At 41.7% G+C, this 21,033-nt stretch overlaps 1 protein-coding gene across 3 annotated transcripts in view; it reads left to right on the plus strand.

Annotated features, from left to right (window-relative positions):
• Positions 1-21,033, plus strand: part of ERBIN (erbb2 interacting protein) — a 349,377-nt gene that overhangs the window by 207,609 nt on the left and 120,735 nt on the right. For all 3 annotated transcript variants that reach the window (XM_089653472.1, XM_089653471.1, XM_089653473.1), the window contains one exon: positions 6,127-6,324. In XM_089653472.1, coding sequence (XP_089509598.1) covers positions 6,136-6,324 — 189 coding nt within the window. In that variant the 5' untranslated portion in view covers positions 6,127-6,135. The remainder of the gene's footprint in view (positions 1-6,126; positions 6,325-21,033) is intronic.

The following is a 21,033-nucleotide window of genomic DNA, read 5'->3' on the forward strand; positions in this document are numbered from 1 at the left end:
TTTACAATATAACGGGAGACAATACAGCAACAATACAGTTCAATACAAGAGGGTTAGAAGGGCCTTGCTTCTTGGAGCTTACGATCTAGGAGGATTTTTAGCTGTTTTTTTTTTTCTCTCAAAAAAAGTCCAAAAACGCTGGTGTACTGCGTGTTGCCGTGTTTTTCAGCGTTCGTGTTTTTACAGCTAAAAAACTCCTCTAGAAACCCACTAGTTCTGGGGGTTTTTTCCCAGCCAAAAAACGCTGATTAAAGTCTATGTGTGCATGGACACATAGGATAACATGCTGGGGAGTTTACTGGCTGTAGAAAAAAACGGAAAAAGCCAAAAACAGCACCTGTAAAAACGTCCAGTGTGCATGAGGACTAAAAACTGACCATACAATGTGTGCTTAGAAATGAGTACACTGTAGCTGTGCTGGAACTCAGCCTGCTCTCCTCCAATGATCAGACTCATGCTGACATGCCCTCCCTCTGCACAACCATTCACTTGGTAGGCCAGTGTGTTTCTCTTTCTCCTCCCTGAGCTCCATTTGCAGCTGAGAACAGAGGGAATGTGATCGCTTATAAAAAAGGGGGGAAAAAAGGTGTTTATAAGGTTTTTTTTATATGTATACATAAATGTTTTGCCTTTAATTTCTATTTTAAACCTAATGGGTTGTTTTACAGGGTGTGGGTTTACATTTACTTTAACAACTGTTGTGCTAAGAGTTCGGCCACACAAGGAGTGTATTGATTTTGGCCAACTCTTGGGCTTGTTTTTGCTACCTTGTAACTCCGCAACAGAGATGATATAGTGTATATACTGATACAATTGGCCCAATATACATACAGTTGGGTCCATATATATTTGGATACAGGCACAATTTTAGTTTTTTTCAGGTATTAACCAAAACATATTCAAGCTATAGTTATATAATGGATAAAAGTTGAAAGTGCACACTCTCAGATTTAATTTGAGGATATTTTTCAAGGGACCAAAAGTAATTGGACAATTGATTCAAGAGCTGTTTCATGGCCAAGTGTGGGCTACTCCTTCGTTATTTCTTCAATTAAGCAGGTAAAAGGTCTGGAGTTGATGCTAAGTGTGGTATTTGCATTTGGAATCTATATACATCATGCGTTCAAAGGAGCTGTTCATGCAAGTGAAACAGGCCATTGTAAGGCTTCGAAATTAAACAACTCCATCAGAGAGATAGCAGCAACAGTTGGAGTGGCCAAATCAACAGTTTGGTTCATTCTGAGGAAAGAAGACCGCATTGGTGAGCTCAGCAACATAAAAAGGCATAGACGTCTACGGAAGACAACAGTGCTGGATGATCGCAGGATCCTCTCTATAGTAAAGAAAAACCCATTCACAACATCCAGACAAGTGAAGGACACTCTACAGGAGGTTGGCGTATCATTGCCAAAGTCTATAATCAAGAGAAGACTTCACAAGAGCAAATACAGAGGGTTCCCCACAAGGTGCAAACCATTCATAAACCTGAAGAATAGAAAAGCCAGATTAGACTTTGCCAAAAAACATCTAAAAAGCCAGACCAGTTCTGGAAAAGCATTCTTTGGACAGATGAAACTAAAATTAATTTGTACCATAATGACGGGAAGAAAGAAGTGTGGAGAAGGCTTGGAACAGCTTATGATCCAAAGCACACAATGTCATCTGTAAAACATGGAGGCAGTGTGATGGCATGGGCATGCATGGCTTCCAGTGGCACTGGGTCATTGGTGTTTATTGATGATGTGACAGAAGACAGAAGCAGTCGGATGAATTCTGCAGTGTTTAGAGATATACTGTCAGCCCAGATTCAGCCAAATGCAGCAAAGTAGATTGGATGGTGCTTCACAGTACAGATGAACAATGATCCAAAACACACTGCAAAAGCAACCCAGGGGCTTTAGAAGGAAAAGAAGTGGAATATTCTGCAATGGCCGAGTGAATCACCTTTTCTCAACCCCATTGAACATGCATTTCACTTGCTGAAGGCAAAACTAAAGGCAGAAAGACCCACAAACAAAGAACTGAAGACATCTGTAGTTAGAGCCTGGCAAAGCATCAAAAGGAGGAAACCCAGTCTTTTGTACTGTCCATGGGTTCCAGACTTCAGGCAGTCATTTCCAGTAAAGGATTTTCAACAAAATATTAAAAATGAAAATTTTATTTATGATTATATTCAATTGTCCAATTACTTTTGGTCCCTTGAAAAAGGGGGGATGGCTGCTCTGAAGAGCTGTAATTCCCAAACCCTTCCTCCAATTTGGATGTACAGACCCTCAAATTAACCTGAGAGTGTGCACTTTCATCTCATATCCATTATATAACTAAAGCTTGAAAATGTTTTGGTAAATACCTGAGAAACTATAATTGTGCCTGTGTCCAAATATATATGGCCCTAACTGTATATAACTACTAATTATAGAGGAAGATAAGGTTTTGAAAACAAAACAAGGCGATCTATTTTTGCATGTAATCTAAGCTATACGTTCTCTTTAAATGTTATAAATTGGTTTGCCTATGTTAGATCATTATACTGAACACTGTGCCCTGAGTAATAACTCTAAATTCCAAACAGAAGGACAGATCACTAGTGTACTATATATTTATACTTCTATCCACCCACATGATAGATGTTGTATATGTAGGAGTGCCTGGGATAGTTTTCTGCAGTTCATTTAGTGTGTTTTTACATTTACATCACCATGGCTACAGATTTATTGTGATTATGCCTTTGATTCTATCCAGGATATATCTTGGGAGCAGTTTTTTATGGTCTGCTGTGCAAAACTTCATCTGAGCTGCAAACCCTTGCATAGTCTTACTGCTTTCCTCACAGAGAACCACAGTCTTTATTAGCTGAAAGCAAAACGACCCATAATCTTTTATGTATGAGGGTTCATGTCCACCTTGTCAATATATATATACATGTTCTACATTTCATGTTCTTAGCAGTAACAGGCTAGTTTTTACAGATGCGGGTATGCATCATATTAATAAACCCTTCACTTGTGGGTCACAGTAGTGCACTTACTTTTCTTCTCCTGTGACTCAAGAGTCAACTATTCGTCAGGAAGGATCCCAACAATATTGTCAGGATTCCAACCAGCTGCCCAATTGGCAGCTGTTCTGTCCCCCCTCCCTCAGCCCGGTGCGTCAGTGAGTGATGGAGGAGCAATGCAGAGAGTGGTAACTGACAGTCAGAGCTGACCAAGAACTGAGCAATCAGCGTTCATGTGATAGCTCAGTTCTTGGTCTAAAAGCCAACGTGGGACACCTGCAGCATCAAGTTCTAATTGCTAAACTGACCAGAACCTGTCTATCTTGTTATTTTCTCCGCGGTCACCTGCAACAATAAAGCTGAGTTCAGGGATAAGCAAATATTGCCTAATACAAGAGGCATATGTATCCTTACTTCAGTCTTGGTGTGTTTTATCTGGCCATAGATGGATCGAAATTTGGCTGGTTAAGCAGGGACTGGGTGAATGTGGATCAGTGTGGCCTTTCATGTTCGACTAATTTGACAAGTCGTAAAACTTTTAGCAGTAGGTACTGATCAGGGTATTCTAATAGTGCCATGTCCCGCTGTCAGAATCTAGTATCCCAGTGAGGTGGACTCCTCATCCTCCTTGATGGTGTGGATGAGTGATGTGACAAATGCAGGTCGGACCGATGAGTAGGAAATGTTCCCACTGTTAGCAATAGCAACTGTGATTTTAGAATAAACATCTGTAATAAACACTGTCACCACAGGCAGGTATATTCAGAGGTTTACGCTACAGTAGCGCTCTTCAAAAGACAGGGGTTCTTTAGTTTGCATTAGGGCATTAGAGACCGTTTTAGCACTTTTCAAAGTATGGTTTAATAATGGAAAGGTAAAAATGGTGCAAATAAAATATTTACAGAAAAAAAATATTACAGAGAAAACAATGAGACAACAATGCAACAGCAAGACAAACTGGGTAAAAAATTAGAATACTGGCAAGTCCTGGATTCAACAGACTTCAGTCAATGAGCAAGGTGATATATTGGCTCTCATAACTTGACAGATCTTCCTCAGTTTGATGGTACATGAGAGCTGACTACTGCAAGGGTAGCTCCCTTTTCTTGTCAGTAAGGGGGGATGTTGACAGAACTAATCTGACCAATCATTCAGTCTACGGTGTGGCTGCTGGGATGCAACTATGTTTATGACTGTATCCCAGATACAGTTTCTAAAAGTTTCTTTAAATACCTACAGGTTACAGTCTGCTAACTTGCATATGATGGTCCAGCATTAAATTACCTTCAGAATGAATATAGATATGACAGGTTTCGGATGCCCAGTTTGCCCAGGAGTGGAATTGGGTGGATTCTGTTCCTGGTACTTCTAGGGTAGCAGTGTGTGGACTCAAAACACTAAAATTTACCTGAGAGGGGTAAATATGTCCTTATTCTGGCTGTACTGTTATTAATTCATGAGTTATGAAATACACTGGGATTGTGAATTCTGCCCAGAGGAAGAGACAGAAATGTGGATTGCTAGAGACTTCAGCTAAGGAACGTACCATATGGGTGAGATCTGGCATGCATCTGTTTGTTTTTGGGATTGCTCCTGCTTACGATTTTGATGGTTTAATTATGGTTTCTAGACTAAAGTGTGGATTCGGCCTCTCTGAGATCTGATAAAGAGGTTCTGGCATCAGCTAATAATTTGTGTATTGTATGAACTGAAAGGAGGACGGAGGGGGCAGGTCTCTGCAGCTAGGTCTCTCTTATTACAAAATGGCATAAGTGACTGGAGACCTGAACAAAATGGCTGCCACATACAGCTTTTCCTGTGCCCAATGCACACAACCATTACAGGTGAATCTGTTGGGTTTTTTCTTTTTTATCCCACTGGCTGAACAAAAAAAAAAACAAAACCTACTCATCTATGGCCATCTTTTGTGTATTTCTTCCAGTTCTATGCAGGAATCCTATGTTAAACCTTTCCACTGTTCAGTTGTTTCTGGTAATAAAGACTGGTCACTGCTGCTCTCGATCTTTGTGCAGGGTGACAGGTCTTGTCTCCATCCCTCCCATAGGTCTCTGCAGACAGCCTGTAATAGAGCAGCTGGGTCCCTGCTATAGTTCTGCTCTTCAGCACAGAGATGATGCTTTTACTTTGTAATACCTGGGTTTGCAAAGAAATTTGGTGCACACGGTAGATTTATACCATTTATGGCTATTGAGGAGCATATTTAAATTAATGACTGTTTCTTCCGCTTGTGAGTGGGTCAGCAATCTTATAGTTTTCATACAGAGCACACCATTTATCTACAAGCAGTACTTTACAAAGTTTTTAAATGGGCATATCGAGATGTTGGATGCTAAAAATGAGCTAAGCTAGCAATATAGATGAAGTGTAAGCACCTTGCTCTGGTTTCAGCCTGTTAAATAGTAAGTAGCAGCAAATATGAGGCTTAAATTCCTATCGGCAGCCCAAGCCTGATATCCAAAGTATTTTATTTCGCAGTGCATTGCAGGTACCTGAAGGCATCGCAGTGTGCCAATATTCAGTAATAATCTTGAGTTGGCAATTGATTGGACCAGACAGCTGCTTACTTGAATGGCTAAGCTGGTACTTCTGGTAGTGTCAAATCTTGCTTGAGCCTTTCCGTTCCCATATTGGCCCATTATTAGAATGAAAACAGCCCAGCATTTATTCATATCAGGGTACAGGGTGGCTCCTGCAGATATGTGACGGCATTTCTGGTGTCTGGCCTTTATCTGCTTGCAGCAGATGGCAGTCACTTTAAATATGTCTTTTTAGGTAACTTTAAAAACGTACTGCTTTGGCTGCTGAGTGGTGAAAATCTTTCAACAATGTGGCATTGTTATCTTTCATTATTATCATCGCAAGATGCAGATTCATGGAGTTTCACCTCATCCAAACTTGTCTAGCTGGATTTTCATGGATGAGCGTCTGTGGTTTAATGGGTATTTAACAGTGTGTGCAGGCAGGAGAAGGGATCTTGCTTTCTAAGCAGTGATGGGAATTTTGTATGTTGAGAAATGACAAATTCAAGTGGCGGCAAGACTGCTTTGAATAGGGCCTAATACCTGAATGAGTCTGATACTAACTGTAACTTTTTGTTTTGTTTTACCCAGTGCCTGAAAATGACTGCGAAGAGGAACCTGTTTGTGCGGCTGGTGCCGTGCCGGTGTTTGCGGGGAGAGGAAGAAACTGTGACCTCGCTTGACTACTCTCACTGCAGCCTGGAACAGGTGCCGAAAGAGATTTTCACATTCGAGAAAACCTTGGAGGAGCTTTATTTGGATGCCAACCAGATTGAAGAACTTCCCAAGGTACCACTTTTACTGTACAGGTTTCATATTTTCCATGACACTGATGACAAGCAGCCTGTTCTCCTGGGTCTCTTCCAGCTGTGCTTTATAAGCATTAGCTCACGTCGCTGCTCGAGCTTTCTTGGCAGAATCCTATGCCAGCCATTCACTTAACGCCCGGCTCCATCTCATGAGCACAACACTCAGCCAGGGAGTTCCTTACACGTCCAAAATCCTCATTTAGCTGGCACCCTATTACATTTATTTTCTAGAAGATGCTCTTTTTTTTTTTATTGCCATCAATGCTGTCAAAAGCTGATGTCATTTCACACTGCTTCTCCCTCCTAGTTTTATATACTGTAGAAGTCACACACTCTGACTTGTTCAATGAATACATATACTTTTCAAATGCCTTAAAGGAGAAGTACAGCCAAAGCTGTTTTGACTGTACTTATCCTGAGGATCACAGGAGTGCAGTTCATTCTGCACTCCTGTGTTCCGTTTTTAGCTGACAGTGGGGGGGTGGTGGTGTCAGAGCATGTGATCGATGAGTTCTCACACTTAGAGCTGGTGGGGGACAGATGCAGCATCCACTAAGGTAAGTATGATTTGGTGATAAAAAATTATCCCATACTTCTCTGTTCACTCTTTGAAAGGGAGTAATTTGTTTTTCTGAGGTTGAGTTTGTTTCTGAGAGGTCCACTAAGGTTTTACTGGTGTTTTTCAGAGGGTGCATAACAGAGTTGTTCTTTACATTCCTCTTAAGCTCTGTTAGTCCATGCTGTTATGCACACTAAAGAGTAGGGAGACAGTGTGCGAGGTCAGGCAGGTAGATAGGGAAATAGATTTTAGCTGCTCCTTGGCACTTAAAAGGAAGTTTGGTCCCTTTTTAAAAAATTACATTTAAAAAAAAGAATAAAAGTCAGCAGCTAGAAATACTGTAGCTGCTGACTTTTAATAAAAAGACACTTACCAGTCCAAAAGTCCAGAGATGTCTTTACTCAAGACAGTTCTTCCTGGTCTTCGGATCCCCAGCTCCGCCATCTTGGATGTACGAGCCAGGTGTGACACAGGTAACTCCCCACTGTGCATGCATGAGATTGCCCTGTACTTTCACTTACACTGAAGGTATTCAGGGGTACTAGGGGTTGTGGCATCTTTGCCAACAGACATTACAACTTATCACAAAATGAATGCCTAATACGCTAGTGCTTCCTGGCATTAGAAGTCCATTATGAACGTGTATCAAACCCCCTGTTATGGTATATACAAAATGTCTCTCCTTGATCATATTAGGATACTTGTGCGGTGGCCACTGTGTGTCCCAGGGTTTCCCAATGCAGAGACTGTGTTCTCCTTTTAACCAGCTCCCGCCCGCCATATAGTCCAATGACGGGCGCAAGGTGGTTCTTTCGTTCTGAGAAGACGTCATATGATGTCCACCCATTCTCACCGCGCATGCGCGGCTCAGGGAGAGCGCAGCACGGCGATCGGCGGTGTGCTGTGTCCCTCGGACACAGCGGATCACCGATCACGGAAAGAGCAGAAGATTTCGGCTTGGTCATGTGATCAGCTGTGTCCAATCACAGCTCATCACATGTAAACACGGAAATGCCGGTTATCGGCATTTCTCTCCTCTCGAGCTGTCCCGCTGACAGCTTGTGAGGAGAGGAGAGCCGGTAATCGGCTTTCCGCAGAGGGGACATGTACACTGATCATCAGGGCACTGATGATCAGTGTGCCCTAATGTTCAGTGTAGCCCAGCAGTGCCACCTGTCAAAGTCCATCAGTGCCAGCAGTCAGTGCCGATCAGTGCCACGTGCCAGTGCCTATCAATGCCACATATCCGTGCATACCAGTGCACATCAATGCCACATATCAGTGCCCATCTGAGCTGCCTTTCAGTGTCATCCATCAGTGCCAGTCAGTGCCACCTATCAATGCCAATCAGTGCCAGTCAGTGCTGCCTATCAGTGCCAGTCGGTGCCGCCTAACAGTGCCATGTATCAGTGCTGCCTTTCAGTGCCCATCAGTGATGCCTGTCAATGCCCATCAGTGCCTCCTCATCCGTGCCACCTATCAGTGTCCATCAGTGTAGCCTATCCGTGCCCATCACTGCAGCCTCATTAGCGCACATCAGTGAAGGAGAATCTCTTATTTACAAAATTTTATAACAAAAACTAAGAAAAAACTTTTTTTTTTTCCTCAAAATTTTCAGTGGTTTTTGGTTTAAGAAAAAATAAAAAACCCCAAGGCGATTAAATACCACCAAAATAAAGCTCTATCTGTCACAAAAAAAGATAAAAATTTCATATGGGTACAGTGTTGCATGACCGCGCAATTGTCATTCAAATTGCGACAGCGCTGAAAGCTGGAAATTGGCCTGGGCAGGAAGGGGGTATAAGTGCCCTGTAGGCTAGTGGTTAAAGCCACATTATAACAAAATAGCATAGCGTCTTTGATTCCCCTATCCACATCAATTGTATGGATGGAGGAATCCGTTCTTCTTTTCTTTTTTCAACTTGCTGGTTAAATGAAAAAAGAAAATGATTAAAGTATGGCCAGTCTTACTTACAGATTCAGACATTTGTGAAGCCAAAGTCATCCAGGCAAAATAATATTTGCAGAAGGAGGTCAGCCATAGTGGCCCAGGAGAGTGAAAAGTGGAATTAGTTTGGAAAGCTTTTATGTGGTTCTTGTTGGAGCTGAAACGTCTTCATCATATGCTTCTGTGCTGTGTAGTTTTCCTTTCTCTGGAAGACAAGGAACGTACAGTATCGAAGCTTTGCCACGTAACTGCTGTGTACAGCATACTAGTTTCCTGGCAGTATGGCGATTTTAGGCAGTGGAATGGCCTGGCACACAACAGCAAAAGTACAGTATAATACGTAACAAACCGCTATATCTGCGATTGATGGGTCACACCATTAGAGCCAACTTTTTTTTAATGCAAATGGCCAAAAATGATTTTTGGGCATACTTTAGCTTTAAGCAGGCTTTTACACTGAACATCTGAAATATGGGCCTCTTATTGTAACAGCGAAGGTGACCACACTTGTCCTTCTGATTATGTCAGATTTACCTCCTGTCGCATCTTATCTTTTAAGTTATAATGGTGTTCTGTTACGCTTCATTGGATGTCTGCCAAAACAGTGTGAACAACGGAGGGACATTGGTTCAGCATAGAAGGATCTGAAAAAGGCAAACGTTGAGATGTGGAGACATCTATTTCAAGCTGTAACCCAGCTGGCTGCACACAGGTTTGCATGGCTTATGCAGAATTTTGTAAAATACCATCAAAACATTAAAGTTTTTTTTTTTCATATGAGAGGTAAGAAATGGGGAGAAAAAATCTAATTTAGCTGGATGTGGCTAATATAATACCCAGCAGTGCCGACCCTGTACTGTTGGTGGCAAGCTGCTGACCGCTATGCTGACAATGGTCTGTATATTACACTTCTGGTTGCTTTCATCTATTATGCTGCCAGTCTGTGAGGAGCAAATGACTTGTCCACCTGATCAATATGTGCAGCAATATAAAAATCACAGGATGAAAGATCTAATCTTGTATTGGCAGATGCAGTCACTGTACAGCTGTATTTATTGTCTCGGTGCAATCACTACATGTGCATGACCAAATTATTTAAAAGGTTCAGCAGCCTGATCTAAAAGCTGGTCATACTCTCAGGCAGATTGCACTCACAGTACAAACGATTTCTGAGGAATTCTATAACCGTTTCACTGGGGAGATGGTAATCAATCATAAGACTGAAGTGGGCCTTGCATCTGATCCAATCAAATTGAGAAGTGTTTAATAAGCATGTATAATTTTAATGCAGCATAGATATGCCAGTGTTCTGTGCTCATGGGGAAATTACCCGGCATGCACTTAATGATGGATGAGCATATGAAGTGATGGGGAGAGCTCCTGAGATTGTGAAGTGAATTATCATATCTTCTCATGTATGTCCAAGGTAATGTGCAGCTTGATAGGCAGGACCAGTGAATCACAGTGTGTGCTTCTGTACTATCTGAACAGACCTGCTGGTATATGAGCAACACAGTCATTCTCCTGCATCACAGCAGCCAGCTGGGGAGTCCGGCGTTTTTAGGAAGCAAGAGTATCTTGGAATTTCCTGACAGCCAGACATGCTGACAATGTTGGAATGTCGATCTAGTATGCTTTTTTGTCATTAGCGCCACCAAATGAGGTGACCTGCTGGTATATCAGCAACATAGAGCCTTGCTCTTCAGAGGCAGCAGTCTGGGGTCCAGAGTTCACAGGAAGCAATGGCATTTCAGAAATTCCTGATTGCCTGACTTGCTGAAGCGGTACTCTAAAATGCATATTTATTATTATTATACAGGATTTATATAGCGCCAACAGTTTGCTCAGCGCTTTACAATATAACGGGAGACAAGACAGCAACAATACAAGAGGGTTAGGAGGGCCCTGCTCCTTGGAACTTACAATCTAAAAAATATAGCAATAGTTCTCCTAATAGATTGTAAGCTCTAACAAGCAGGGCCCTCTGATTCCTACTGTATGAAATTGTACTCTAATTGTACTGTCTTTCCTCATGTTGTAGAGCGCTGTGTATTTAAATCCTTTATAATAATAATATTAATAAGGCCCTTTTCACTAAGGCTTTTCGTTTGTCCGTTTTTCATCCATCCGTTGATAGAAGAAAAACAGACCTCAGTGCATCTCTGTGGAAAAACAGATGTAAGTGGATGATCATCTGTTTACATCCATTTACATCTTCATCTGGCAACATCTGTTTTTTGGAACGGATCAAAGCCCTATTTTTGTTCCGTTAAAAAAACAGAACGGAAAAACGAATGTAAACGGACAAGTGGACCATTTTTGCATTGGCAGTAGATGTGAACCAATGTAAAAAACTGATGTAAACTGATTAACCTCTTTTTTTAAAAAAATTACTGAACTGATGAAAAAAAATGAAAGTTCGTGTGAAAGGACCCTAAAAGCAGAGAAGTTTACAGGAGGGCATTGTGATACCAAACTTAGACCAACCCTGATCTGCAAGGATGTGAAGGCTGGCAGCACAACACTAAGGCAAGTTTAAAAGGAATCTATCAGGTTAGAAAGGTGGAAGCTGATGTTGCTGACTTTGATATACAAGCTCCAGGGCTGTCATCCAAATCCCCTGACTTCATTAGTCACTGACATGGCACAAGGCGTTGTCTATTAGGCAGCAGAACACTTTATATGCATTGACTGTAATGGCAGTTCCCATATTTGTATCTTGACAGGTTCCGTTAAAGGTAAAACCAGCAAGCTTATTTTAAAGCTGATAAGCAGAAGATGCTATAAAATAAGTCCTCAATAATAAATAAATCTGTGCAGTCCAAACCCTGTAAGTCCAAAATTAGATCAAATCCTTCTCGAGTGATAATGTGTTCAAAAAAATCTTTCAGAAACTTTCCCCGGTAATATTTCTCAAAAAAAGAAAAATATCACATAGTGTATTATCTTTTAAATTAAACAATTATAAATTACAGTGACTTCATTCCAGCGAATACCCAATCACATTAATAATCAGTGAAAAAGTGAACAAAGTAAAAAAACTGTGAATCCAAACAGTGAAATACCACTGTGAATGTGAATCACTCTTCAGTGCTCATACTCAAACAAACTCTGTGACACTTCTAAATGCAGTAAGGAATGCATACCCTTACCAATATTCCAAAAAACAGAAGCTTTTATATCTTTCAAAAAGATAGGTGGGAGATAGTCCTCTTGTGGATCTTTACCCAGTTTAATCCGCCTTCATAATACTATCAGGATCCAAAAGCCTTGAGACTCCATATGTCCCCATCAAACATAAGTATAAGCATATACGGGACAAAATAGTGTGATACCGCCAAGATAAATCATAAAATTGACCTTTAATCAAGGTGCTTACATTTTGCCAACTTTAAAAAAGCTTTGAAATACCATACTACAGCTTTGCTGTCCTCCAGGAAGTGACCAGGGATGAAGTCCCTATAATTTATAATTGTTTAATTTAAAAGATAATACACTATGTGATATTTTTCTTTTTTTGAGGAATATTACCGGGGAAAGTTTCTGAAAGATTTTTTTGAACACATCACTCGAGAAGGATTTGATCTAATTTTGGACTTATAGGGTTTGGACTGCACGGATTTATTTATTATTGAGGACTTATTTTATAGCATCTTCTGCTTATTAATTTTTGTACATCTTTTGGGGTAAAGGTGTTGATGGTGCTGTGGGGAATTGTGTTTATATAATTTTATTTAGAGAGTGGTTTTTGATTTTATTTATTTTAAAGCTGAACTACTTGGAGAGTCACAAAATGTAAGTCATGCATCCAGTAAAGTCAAAAGTTCTGACTTTAATGCTGGTTTCAAACCAGGTTCTAAACAAACTTCAGCCAGGGAACTACAAAAAAGGTCTACTGTGGTAGCATCCTATATTTATCATTATTATAGTTATAGATGTATCCTATTCACAAGCGTTTACTGGTAACTGATAAACCAGCTAATTCCGCTATTGTATTGCAGACAGCGAAAGTGCCTCTTCCCATTTTTATGGTGCCAAGCTGCCTCCTAGTGTACTCTTGTCAATTCATGTGCAAATCTCCACTTTTTGGAAACAGGTATTTACATAGGGCTAAGCATGCCTCCCTTATTCATATGCAAGAGGGCTAAGACACAGTGATGGGTTGCTCAGGCACCAAACATTGCATTGTGAGAGATATTTGGAATTTCGAGGTTTAGGGGCACTCCACTGACATCCTGATGAGGTGGTCTGGCAGTTCTAGGGTAAGAGGATGCAACTAAGGTTCTGTTTTGAAGGTGGTAATTTATCAAAACTGGAGTAGATAAAATCTGGAGCACCTGTGCATGGCAACCAATCCTCTTACTGTCTTCAACTCCTATCCTTTGTTAGCCATGTAAGTCATTTTAGCATCTGTTTGATTTACAAGTGCCATGATGCTGCACATGTGATCATTTATCACACCAACCATTTGATGGTTTGACAGTTTAGTTGAGAGCACAAGCAAATGTGACAGTTGGCATTCCCAGCATTCCAGGAATGTAACTTTTTTTTTTTTTTTTTTAAACTGTTAAATGTAATGGGTTTATTTCCACTTTAAGCATTGAAAATGAAAGATGGAATCTGATTGGTTGGCATACACAACTGCTCCAAATTTTGCAGCTCCATTTTTGATAAAATTCCATCAATGTGCTTTTGACATCAGTTTATGACACTTCTGAGATCATTTGGAATTAATTGCGGGTTCAGTTGAGCTACTTTAGTTGCTTTTGCACTCCCATAGATTTGCCTGGTCTGAACTGAAGAAAAACCCAACCATACCTAGCCCTTTGTGTGAATTCAGAAAAGAGTTTACAGTTTTACTATAGTATTCAGCCATATATGGGGCCAAAATTTTTCAATAAAGTGAGGAAGTGTATGCAGAATGTGCATTCAATGGGGAACGTTCCCCATACTTTTTATCCCAGGGCAAAAAATAAGAGGGACAGGGCCTGGTACAGGAAGCCATGAACAACATTAAAGAAAAATTCAGTGGTTCCAACCTTAACCACTCTACTGTGTTTGCTGACTCTGTCCCAATTGGAGAACTTCCCATCATTTCCTATCCACTGCCCTCCTCTCACTGGGACAGCAAGTAGGGGAACACTTGGGAATAAAATGGGAATAAAAAACAGCAAGGAACTTAACAGAGAAACTGTGAGGAATCCATAAAGTGTGTTGTAGACACCCTTTAGTATTTCGTTGGGACACTGCTCCAAAATTATTGGTGCTTGTGCCCAAATCATGTACCTTTCTAGGTGTTGGTGTTAGGCACTGAAGCTTTAGTGTTTGTACTGGACACACCTTCCGCAGTGTGGTCCCAACCTCCCAGCCATTGCTCCCATCACGCTGACAGGCGCATGGCCAATGAGTTTTGTAGTAGGGTTGGGCAGAGCCTGATGGGTAACTGAGAGACAATCAGGCTCTGCGTACCCAGTGACACAAATCATTTCCCAAGTATGGGCATTGCCATATTTGGATAGTGTCATCACCACCCAAGCACAGCCATGTACCACCTTGGGGTGAGGTACCTGTAGTGGCATACCTCTGTACACCTGCTCAGGCATGGACTTTAAGCAGAACGGATCTCCCCTCACCTTTATGGCCTAAGAAGCTGACATCTTAGCCTCTGTTTGCTCTGCAGTTTCCATGGTGCTGCACATAGGGTCATTTATGTCACCAGCCATTTGATGACTTAACCTTTGGGTTGAGAGAACAAGCTGCTTTGACAGTTATCATTCACTGCATGCCCTAAAGTGGTTGTGAACATCAGACTTGATACATAGTGTCTTCTTGTCTCAATTAAGAGCACTAAGCGCCATTTCTGTCTGCTGCTTCATTCCTCTGCTGTCTTCTGAGACACTTCTGACAAGTTTTCCAGACACCAAGAGAAAAAAGGTGACAGTGGAGGGAGCTTCAGCAGATTGACAACCTCAGCTTTGTACCTATGTGCTATGTGAAGGGGGTGTGCCCCTTGCCTCCAATCAGCAAGATCTTCTCGCTGAGCTCTGCAGGGTGTAACTTCAGCTGTCTGCTCCCTTTTTTTCTGACAACTCAGACAAGCTTTATAAATTCTGGACTTTGAATGGATGTAGAGAAGAGAACACTGCTGATAAACAAGTACAATTTATGTAGGAGGATTTGTTTAATCTCTGTGTATAACCTGAGACCAGTCACTTTACTGGGTGTAAGAGTTTGCAACCACTTCACTGTAACTGTTTGGAGAAACCGTTCAATTGATGGGCTTAGTTCTGATTTAATTCCTGCAAGTTTCATCTGCAGACTGGTTGTAACTCTTTTAGGAATCTGTTTCTCCCATAGTGACAGATTCTCACAGTGGAACTAAACTAAATTAATGGTTTCAAAAATATCAGTTACATTCCCAGCATATTGGGAATGATAAATGTCACATTGGTTGTGCTTTCAACCAAACTGTCAAACCATCAAATGGCTGGTGTCATAAATGTTCACATGACAGTTGCAGCTCAAACCGAGGCTATGATGGCAGCTTCCTTGGCTGAAAAGGATAGGAGGGTTTAGTTCCGCTTTAAAGTGACAGTAGTTAGAACTACCATTACAGTAATGTTATCAAAACAGGTGCCTAATAGTTGTCTGAATTAGGCGCAGGTAGTTCTGGGCCCTGGTTCACATATATGTGGCCGTGCAGGCCGCGTTTTGCATGGGCTCGAGAGCCCATTCACTTGAATGGACTCTTGTGCCCCGTGACACGCAAGGAAGAAGTCTCTGCACTTCTTCTGAAAACGCAGGCGTACAGGAACCTCAGTTCCCAGTACAGTTGCGCTTTCCGGTGCGGGCGGTGTGCCATTAGAAATAATGGCTCCCGCCCGCAGGTCCGCAGTCTTCTGTGCAGGTGTTGCGGCTGCACGGATTTTCGTGCGGATCCGCAGCGGCACCACCCGCACAGACGTGAACCAAGCCTTAGGGGTGCAACTGCCAGAAAAGTCATCACTTTACCAAATTCCCCTGGATGTGTTATTTTATAAATGAGGGAGGAGAGAACCTGCGATGGGGTTACTCCAGTCCATCAGTATGTCAGTTAGCAAAAAATAATTCAGCTCTTTGCTACAGACTGCAATGATGCAACAATTTTTTTAGCTGTAGCTGAGAACCGTTTTTTTTTCCCCCTGAAAAAACCCTTACAAAAGAAATATGCATAAAAAGTGCTTCTTTGGAATAGCAATTCCATTCTTGTAACATCTTGGAAGGAGATTTATTCTGATGGTTTCTGCACTTTTGGAGTTCAGCTAAGCAAGTTTCGGCAGATTCCGAGCTATCAGCAAAACACTGCACTTACCTGTTTCAGTAATTGAGCAGTATATACCTAGAATGCTGAATCCAACAGATGGTTTTTTTTAATGTACTTCTTTTGGTCTGTGACCTAGATTTCTCAGAGCCGGACCATTTGTTAAGTTGTGTTAGTTTTGGATCACGCTCTTCAGTAGCCTTTGCTGTACTTTTCTTGTCATGGCCGACTGTGTATCACTGTGTTGTGGATTCTTTATTTCTGTGTTGGTCTGGACAGGAACTATTACATAAATGTCTTTGAAAGGGTATCACAGTCAGTCTTGTCACATTCACAAAGTTCATATGTCTGTTATTTTGTGTTTGGAATGAAATAGTGGTTAGTGGAAGTTGTAATATAGTGAAATTTCTTTCTGTCGCATGTTACATCTCAGGTCTTAATTGGTGCTGGAAGACTTTGTTCATACAACTGCAATTTAATGTGCATTGCTTAATGCACATTAATGTACAGTGAGAGGATTGTCGTTCTGTTCTTTTGAGAGCTGCTGTGCATTCAATTACTTCAATGGCTACATGGAAATACACATGTAGCATGTATTTTTGGCCTTTTTAGCACATGAAAACAAGCCCCAACCCCCTAGCAACCTATACTTTATTTTACTTTCTTTGGCCACATGAAAGACACTAAAATGTCAACACACATCAAAAATGCACAAAAAACCTCCTAGGAAAAATGCAGATACGAAGCTGTGCACCAGCATTATTCCTGGACTTTGTGCTGATTTTGGAGCAGAACATACCTCCACAGCAGTGATCCTCTTGTCCTGGAACCAGTATTGCTTTTGGGAGTCAGTAGTCTAAACTGAAGTACTGTCAGTTGTGATCAACACATAGTGAAGAAGCACAGCACAGGATCTTGCGTCAAAAGGCCATTGTGCTGCTCCAAGGTACTTGATATTGGCACACCTGCTATTTGGCCTGGATAGCATTAGAAGTTTACTGATTTTTAGTTGTTTCTGGATTTGCTCTTTTATAGTACAGTATATTATTTACATAATTGCACATTTGCACTTAGTTCTTCAAAGTCTACACTCTTGCTGCAGTCCACTGTCGGCTGACAAAACAGAACTTGTCCAGGCTCTGCGGAGATCCCGACAATAATATTAGGATCTGCTGAGATGCTGGACCAGCAGCTGGCTTAACCTCTTAGCACATCGCTCAATGGTCCAGTGCTCCAGTGGGTGCAGGAGTGGTAGAGCACAGAGCAGTGACTGATACTCACCGCTCTCTGTTCAGAGTGGGCCCGAGAACTGAGGTCAGTTCAGATGTCTTTGATCGCTCAGTTCTTGGTGTAGCAATCATGCCACAGAGATGGACGCAGTTCAACCATTTTGGCTCCAACCTCCATCTTGGCAAAGGATCATCCATCTTGTACAAACATATCTCCCCTCGTTCTCCCCCTCCCTCTCTGAGAGTCACAGTGACATTTGGTCGGTGTGTGTGTGTTGGAAGTGTCACAGGCTGGCCAGGGCACAGCAGGAAGCTCCGAGCTATAAACTATCTCTGAGCTGGGTGCCGGGCTGGCTGGGAAGCTGAGCAATCTGGCACATCGTAAAAAGATAACCCAAGCCTTCCCCTGAGTTCAAAGACATTCCAGAGGAGTAAGGAACTAGATAACACTTTTAAACTCCGTTTTTACCCAGTGCCTCATATCTTGGAATATGATAGACTTACATAAAAACCAGGCCTATCTTCAAATTGCTCACGATCAGACAAATTGTTTGTTAGGTCACACTCCCTGACTGGAATACCTAGGAAAGCAGAAACTTACATCTCTGGAAGTATGTATTTCATATCTAACCGTTCCTCAGATGCGTCTGCATATTAATCTACCCGCGGGTGGAATGTTACTTGTGCCTAGGAAAAGTTATGAGCTATGAGAGATTTTGGTTCTAGTTTGGGTCTCCGCCCAGACAATCCCTCCCCAAATGAGGCATTGGTCCTTGGCTCCAGAGACACCCCCTTCTGGGGGAATATAAAATAGGATGTCAGGCCTAAAAGTGGAAGTTGAAGAATTCTCCTGTTTTAACATCAGAACCAACTTGGGAGATGTGCCTTTTGCTCTGAAACCTGATCTGCTTAACCCAAGGCTGATTGGCAAGTACTTTAACCCTTTAAGCTCCTTTCTGTTACCTCTTTGCTGTGCTATTGTTCTCTGTATATTTATATATATATATATTGGTTACATCTTTTTTCTGTAAATATTTTTATTGCACCCTTTTGACCTTTTTGCAATAAATCTTTCTTTCTGAAAGTGTTGAACTGTTTCTATAGCTTGTTAATGCAACTTACGAATTCCTGCCTCTAAAAGAGCGCTACTGTGTTTGTTTAACCGTCTGTATAACCTGTCTGCGGTGACAGTGCTATACAGACGATTATCTCAACCATCATAGTGTTATTGCTGATATTGCCGAGTTTCCTCTTTCTCTGTACAAAAAGGTGGTGGTGGCAGTGAGAAGGGTTAATTGCATAATTAACTGACCCAGTAACAATCGCATTTAGGCAGTAGTTAAGCAAACTAAGGCCCTTTTCACACAGGATGGAATCAGCTTTGCTCAGCAGGGGATCTGTCCGCTGATCCCCCTGTTGAGCAGAGCGGAGCAGGAGGATGACAGGTCCATATCCGTTCTGTTTATTCAGAGTGGACACCGCTTGCCCTGCTCTGTGGGTGGTCAGGTGTAAAAAGCCTGGCTGTCCACTTAACACCTGACTGCCCTTCAATATGATTCACCGTGATCCACGAAGAAGTAAAGTTCAATTTCGTGTTGGTTTTTTTTTTTTGTGAATCGGATTGGGGGTAGGTAGGTGTAAACAAGTCAGTTTAAACTCGCTGGTCCATAGGAATACATGGACCATCTGATCAGGTCCGCCTGAAAATCTGACAGACGGACCTAATCGGATCACGCCTGTGAAAGTAGCTTAAGGCTATGTTCACACCTGAGCATAGGGTCACATTTTTTTCTGTCACGTTTTAGTGCATTTTTTGCCCGGCAACCCTTTGACTTGAATGAAGTGCCTTTTGCATGAAAAATGGCCAAAGAAGCTACCAAATTTTGGCACTAAGCCAAGCGTGTTTGGTGACGAATTCACAATTGCACTGCATTTGGGGTGCCATTTAAAAAGAAAAAAAAAAGGCAACGCAAGCGTGTCAGGCATGAAAACGTGGACAGAACCTCGCGATTCTGCCTGCATTTTTAGAATGCCCAAGTGTGAATGCAGCCTAATTGTTTAGTTGTAGATCTTCTTAAAAGAGCATTTACCTTACCTGCTGTCTACTACCACCTTGACTTCTTCCTTCGCTCACAACAATACAGTACCTGTTTATTTCCAGGAACAGGGAAACATGTTGCATTCCTCCTGCCTCCACTCAGTGTGGTGTTTGCTGTCTGATCAGCCTATTTCTCGGCCTGAAAATGTCACATGGGGTGTGTGCACAGATCTCTGCCAGTTTTGGTTTGCTTAACCACTTGCCGCCCAGCCACTGTAGAAATACAGCGGCAGGGCGGCACGGGTGCGCAAAAGCACGTTTTAAAACGTGCTTTTGCAAAACACCGCCGATCCTGGCCGCGTGTGTCAGTCGCGGGGTCACGGCCGGTCATTACCGGCTGTGTCCCGCCGATTAGCGGCAATCACTGACAGAGCAGGGCTGCAGTAGCTCTGCTTTCTGTCAGTTCCCTGACAGCTCCTGACACGCTGATCGGGAGAGAAGAGTTTATCTCTCCCGATCAGCGTGTCGCCATGCAGTACACACCCCCGCTCCCTAGTAAAACACTCCCCTCACACAGTTAACCCTTTCAGTGCATAAAAAAGTTAACCCCTTCCTCCCCAGTGCCATTAGTACAGTGTCAGTGGTTTTTTTTTTTTTTTTTGCACTGATAACTGTATTGGTGTCACTGGGGATGTCAGTGAACGCAAGTCAGTCCCCCCCCCCCCATGTCAGAATGTCCGCCGCAGTCCTGCCATAAGTCGCGGATCGCCGCCATAAGTCACTGATCGCTGCCATTATTAGTATAAAAAAAAATTCCTAAATCCGAGTATCTTTCCCGCCATTTGTAAACGCTATAACTTTTTCACGTAAACCAATTAATTTACACGTATTGGTGTTTTTTTTTTTTTTTTTAGTAAAGACATGTCGCAGAATGCATTTTGGCCGAAATTTATGATGAAATTTGATTTTTACATTTTTCTTTTTTTTTTTTACTGGACATGTTTTATAGGGAAAAGTCCAAAATATTGTTTTTTCTCAAAATTGTCAGCCTTTTTTTTATAGCGCAAAAAATAAAAACGCACAGGCGATCAAATACCACCAAACGAAAGCTCTATTTGTGTGAAAAAAAGGACGTAAAGTTCATTTATGTACCGTATTGCATGACCGCGCAATTGTCCGTTAAACTAGCGCAGCGCTGTATAGCAAAAAGGCGTAAATAGCAGTATCTATACCATAGTTTGTAGATGCTATAACTTTCACACAAAGCAATCAATATACACTTATTGGGATTTTTTTTAACAAAAACATGGAGCAGAATACATTTTGGCCTAAATTTATAACCAACTTTGAGTTTACTATATATTTTTTTATAGCTGAAAGTAAAAAATATATTTTTTCTTCAAAATTTTTCGTCTTTTTTTGTTTATAGTGTGAAAAATAAAAAGCACACAGGTGATTAAATACCACCAAAAGAAAGCTCTATTTGTGTGAAAAAAAGGACGTAAATTTCGTTTGGGTGCAGCATTGAATGACCGCGCAATTATCAGTTGAATTAGTGCAGCGCCGAGTAGCAAAAAGAGGCCTGGTCATTCAGGGGGGTAAATCCTCAGGAGGG

This window comes from Staurois parvus, unplaced genomic scaffold (genome assembly GCF_062004578.1).
Source record: "Staurois parvus isolate SC_StPar_1 unplaced genomic scaffold, SC_StPar_1.0 ptg000714l, whole genome shotgun sequence".
In the NCBI taxonomy this organism is placed as follows: domain Eukaryota; kingdom Metazoa; phylum Chordata; class Amphibia; order Anura; family Ranidae; genus Staurois; species Staurois parvus.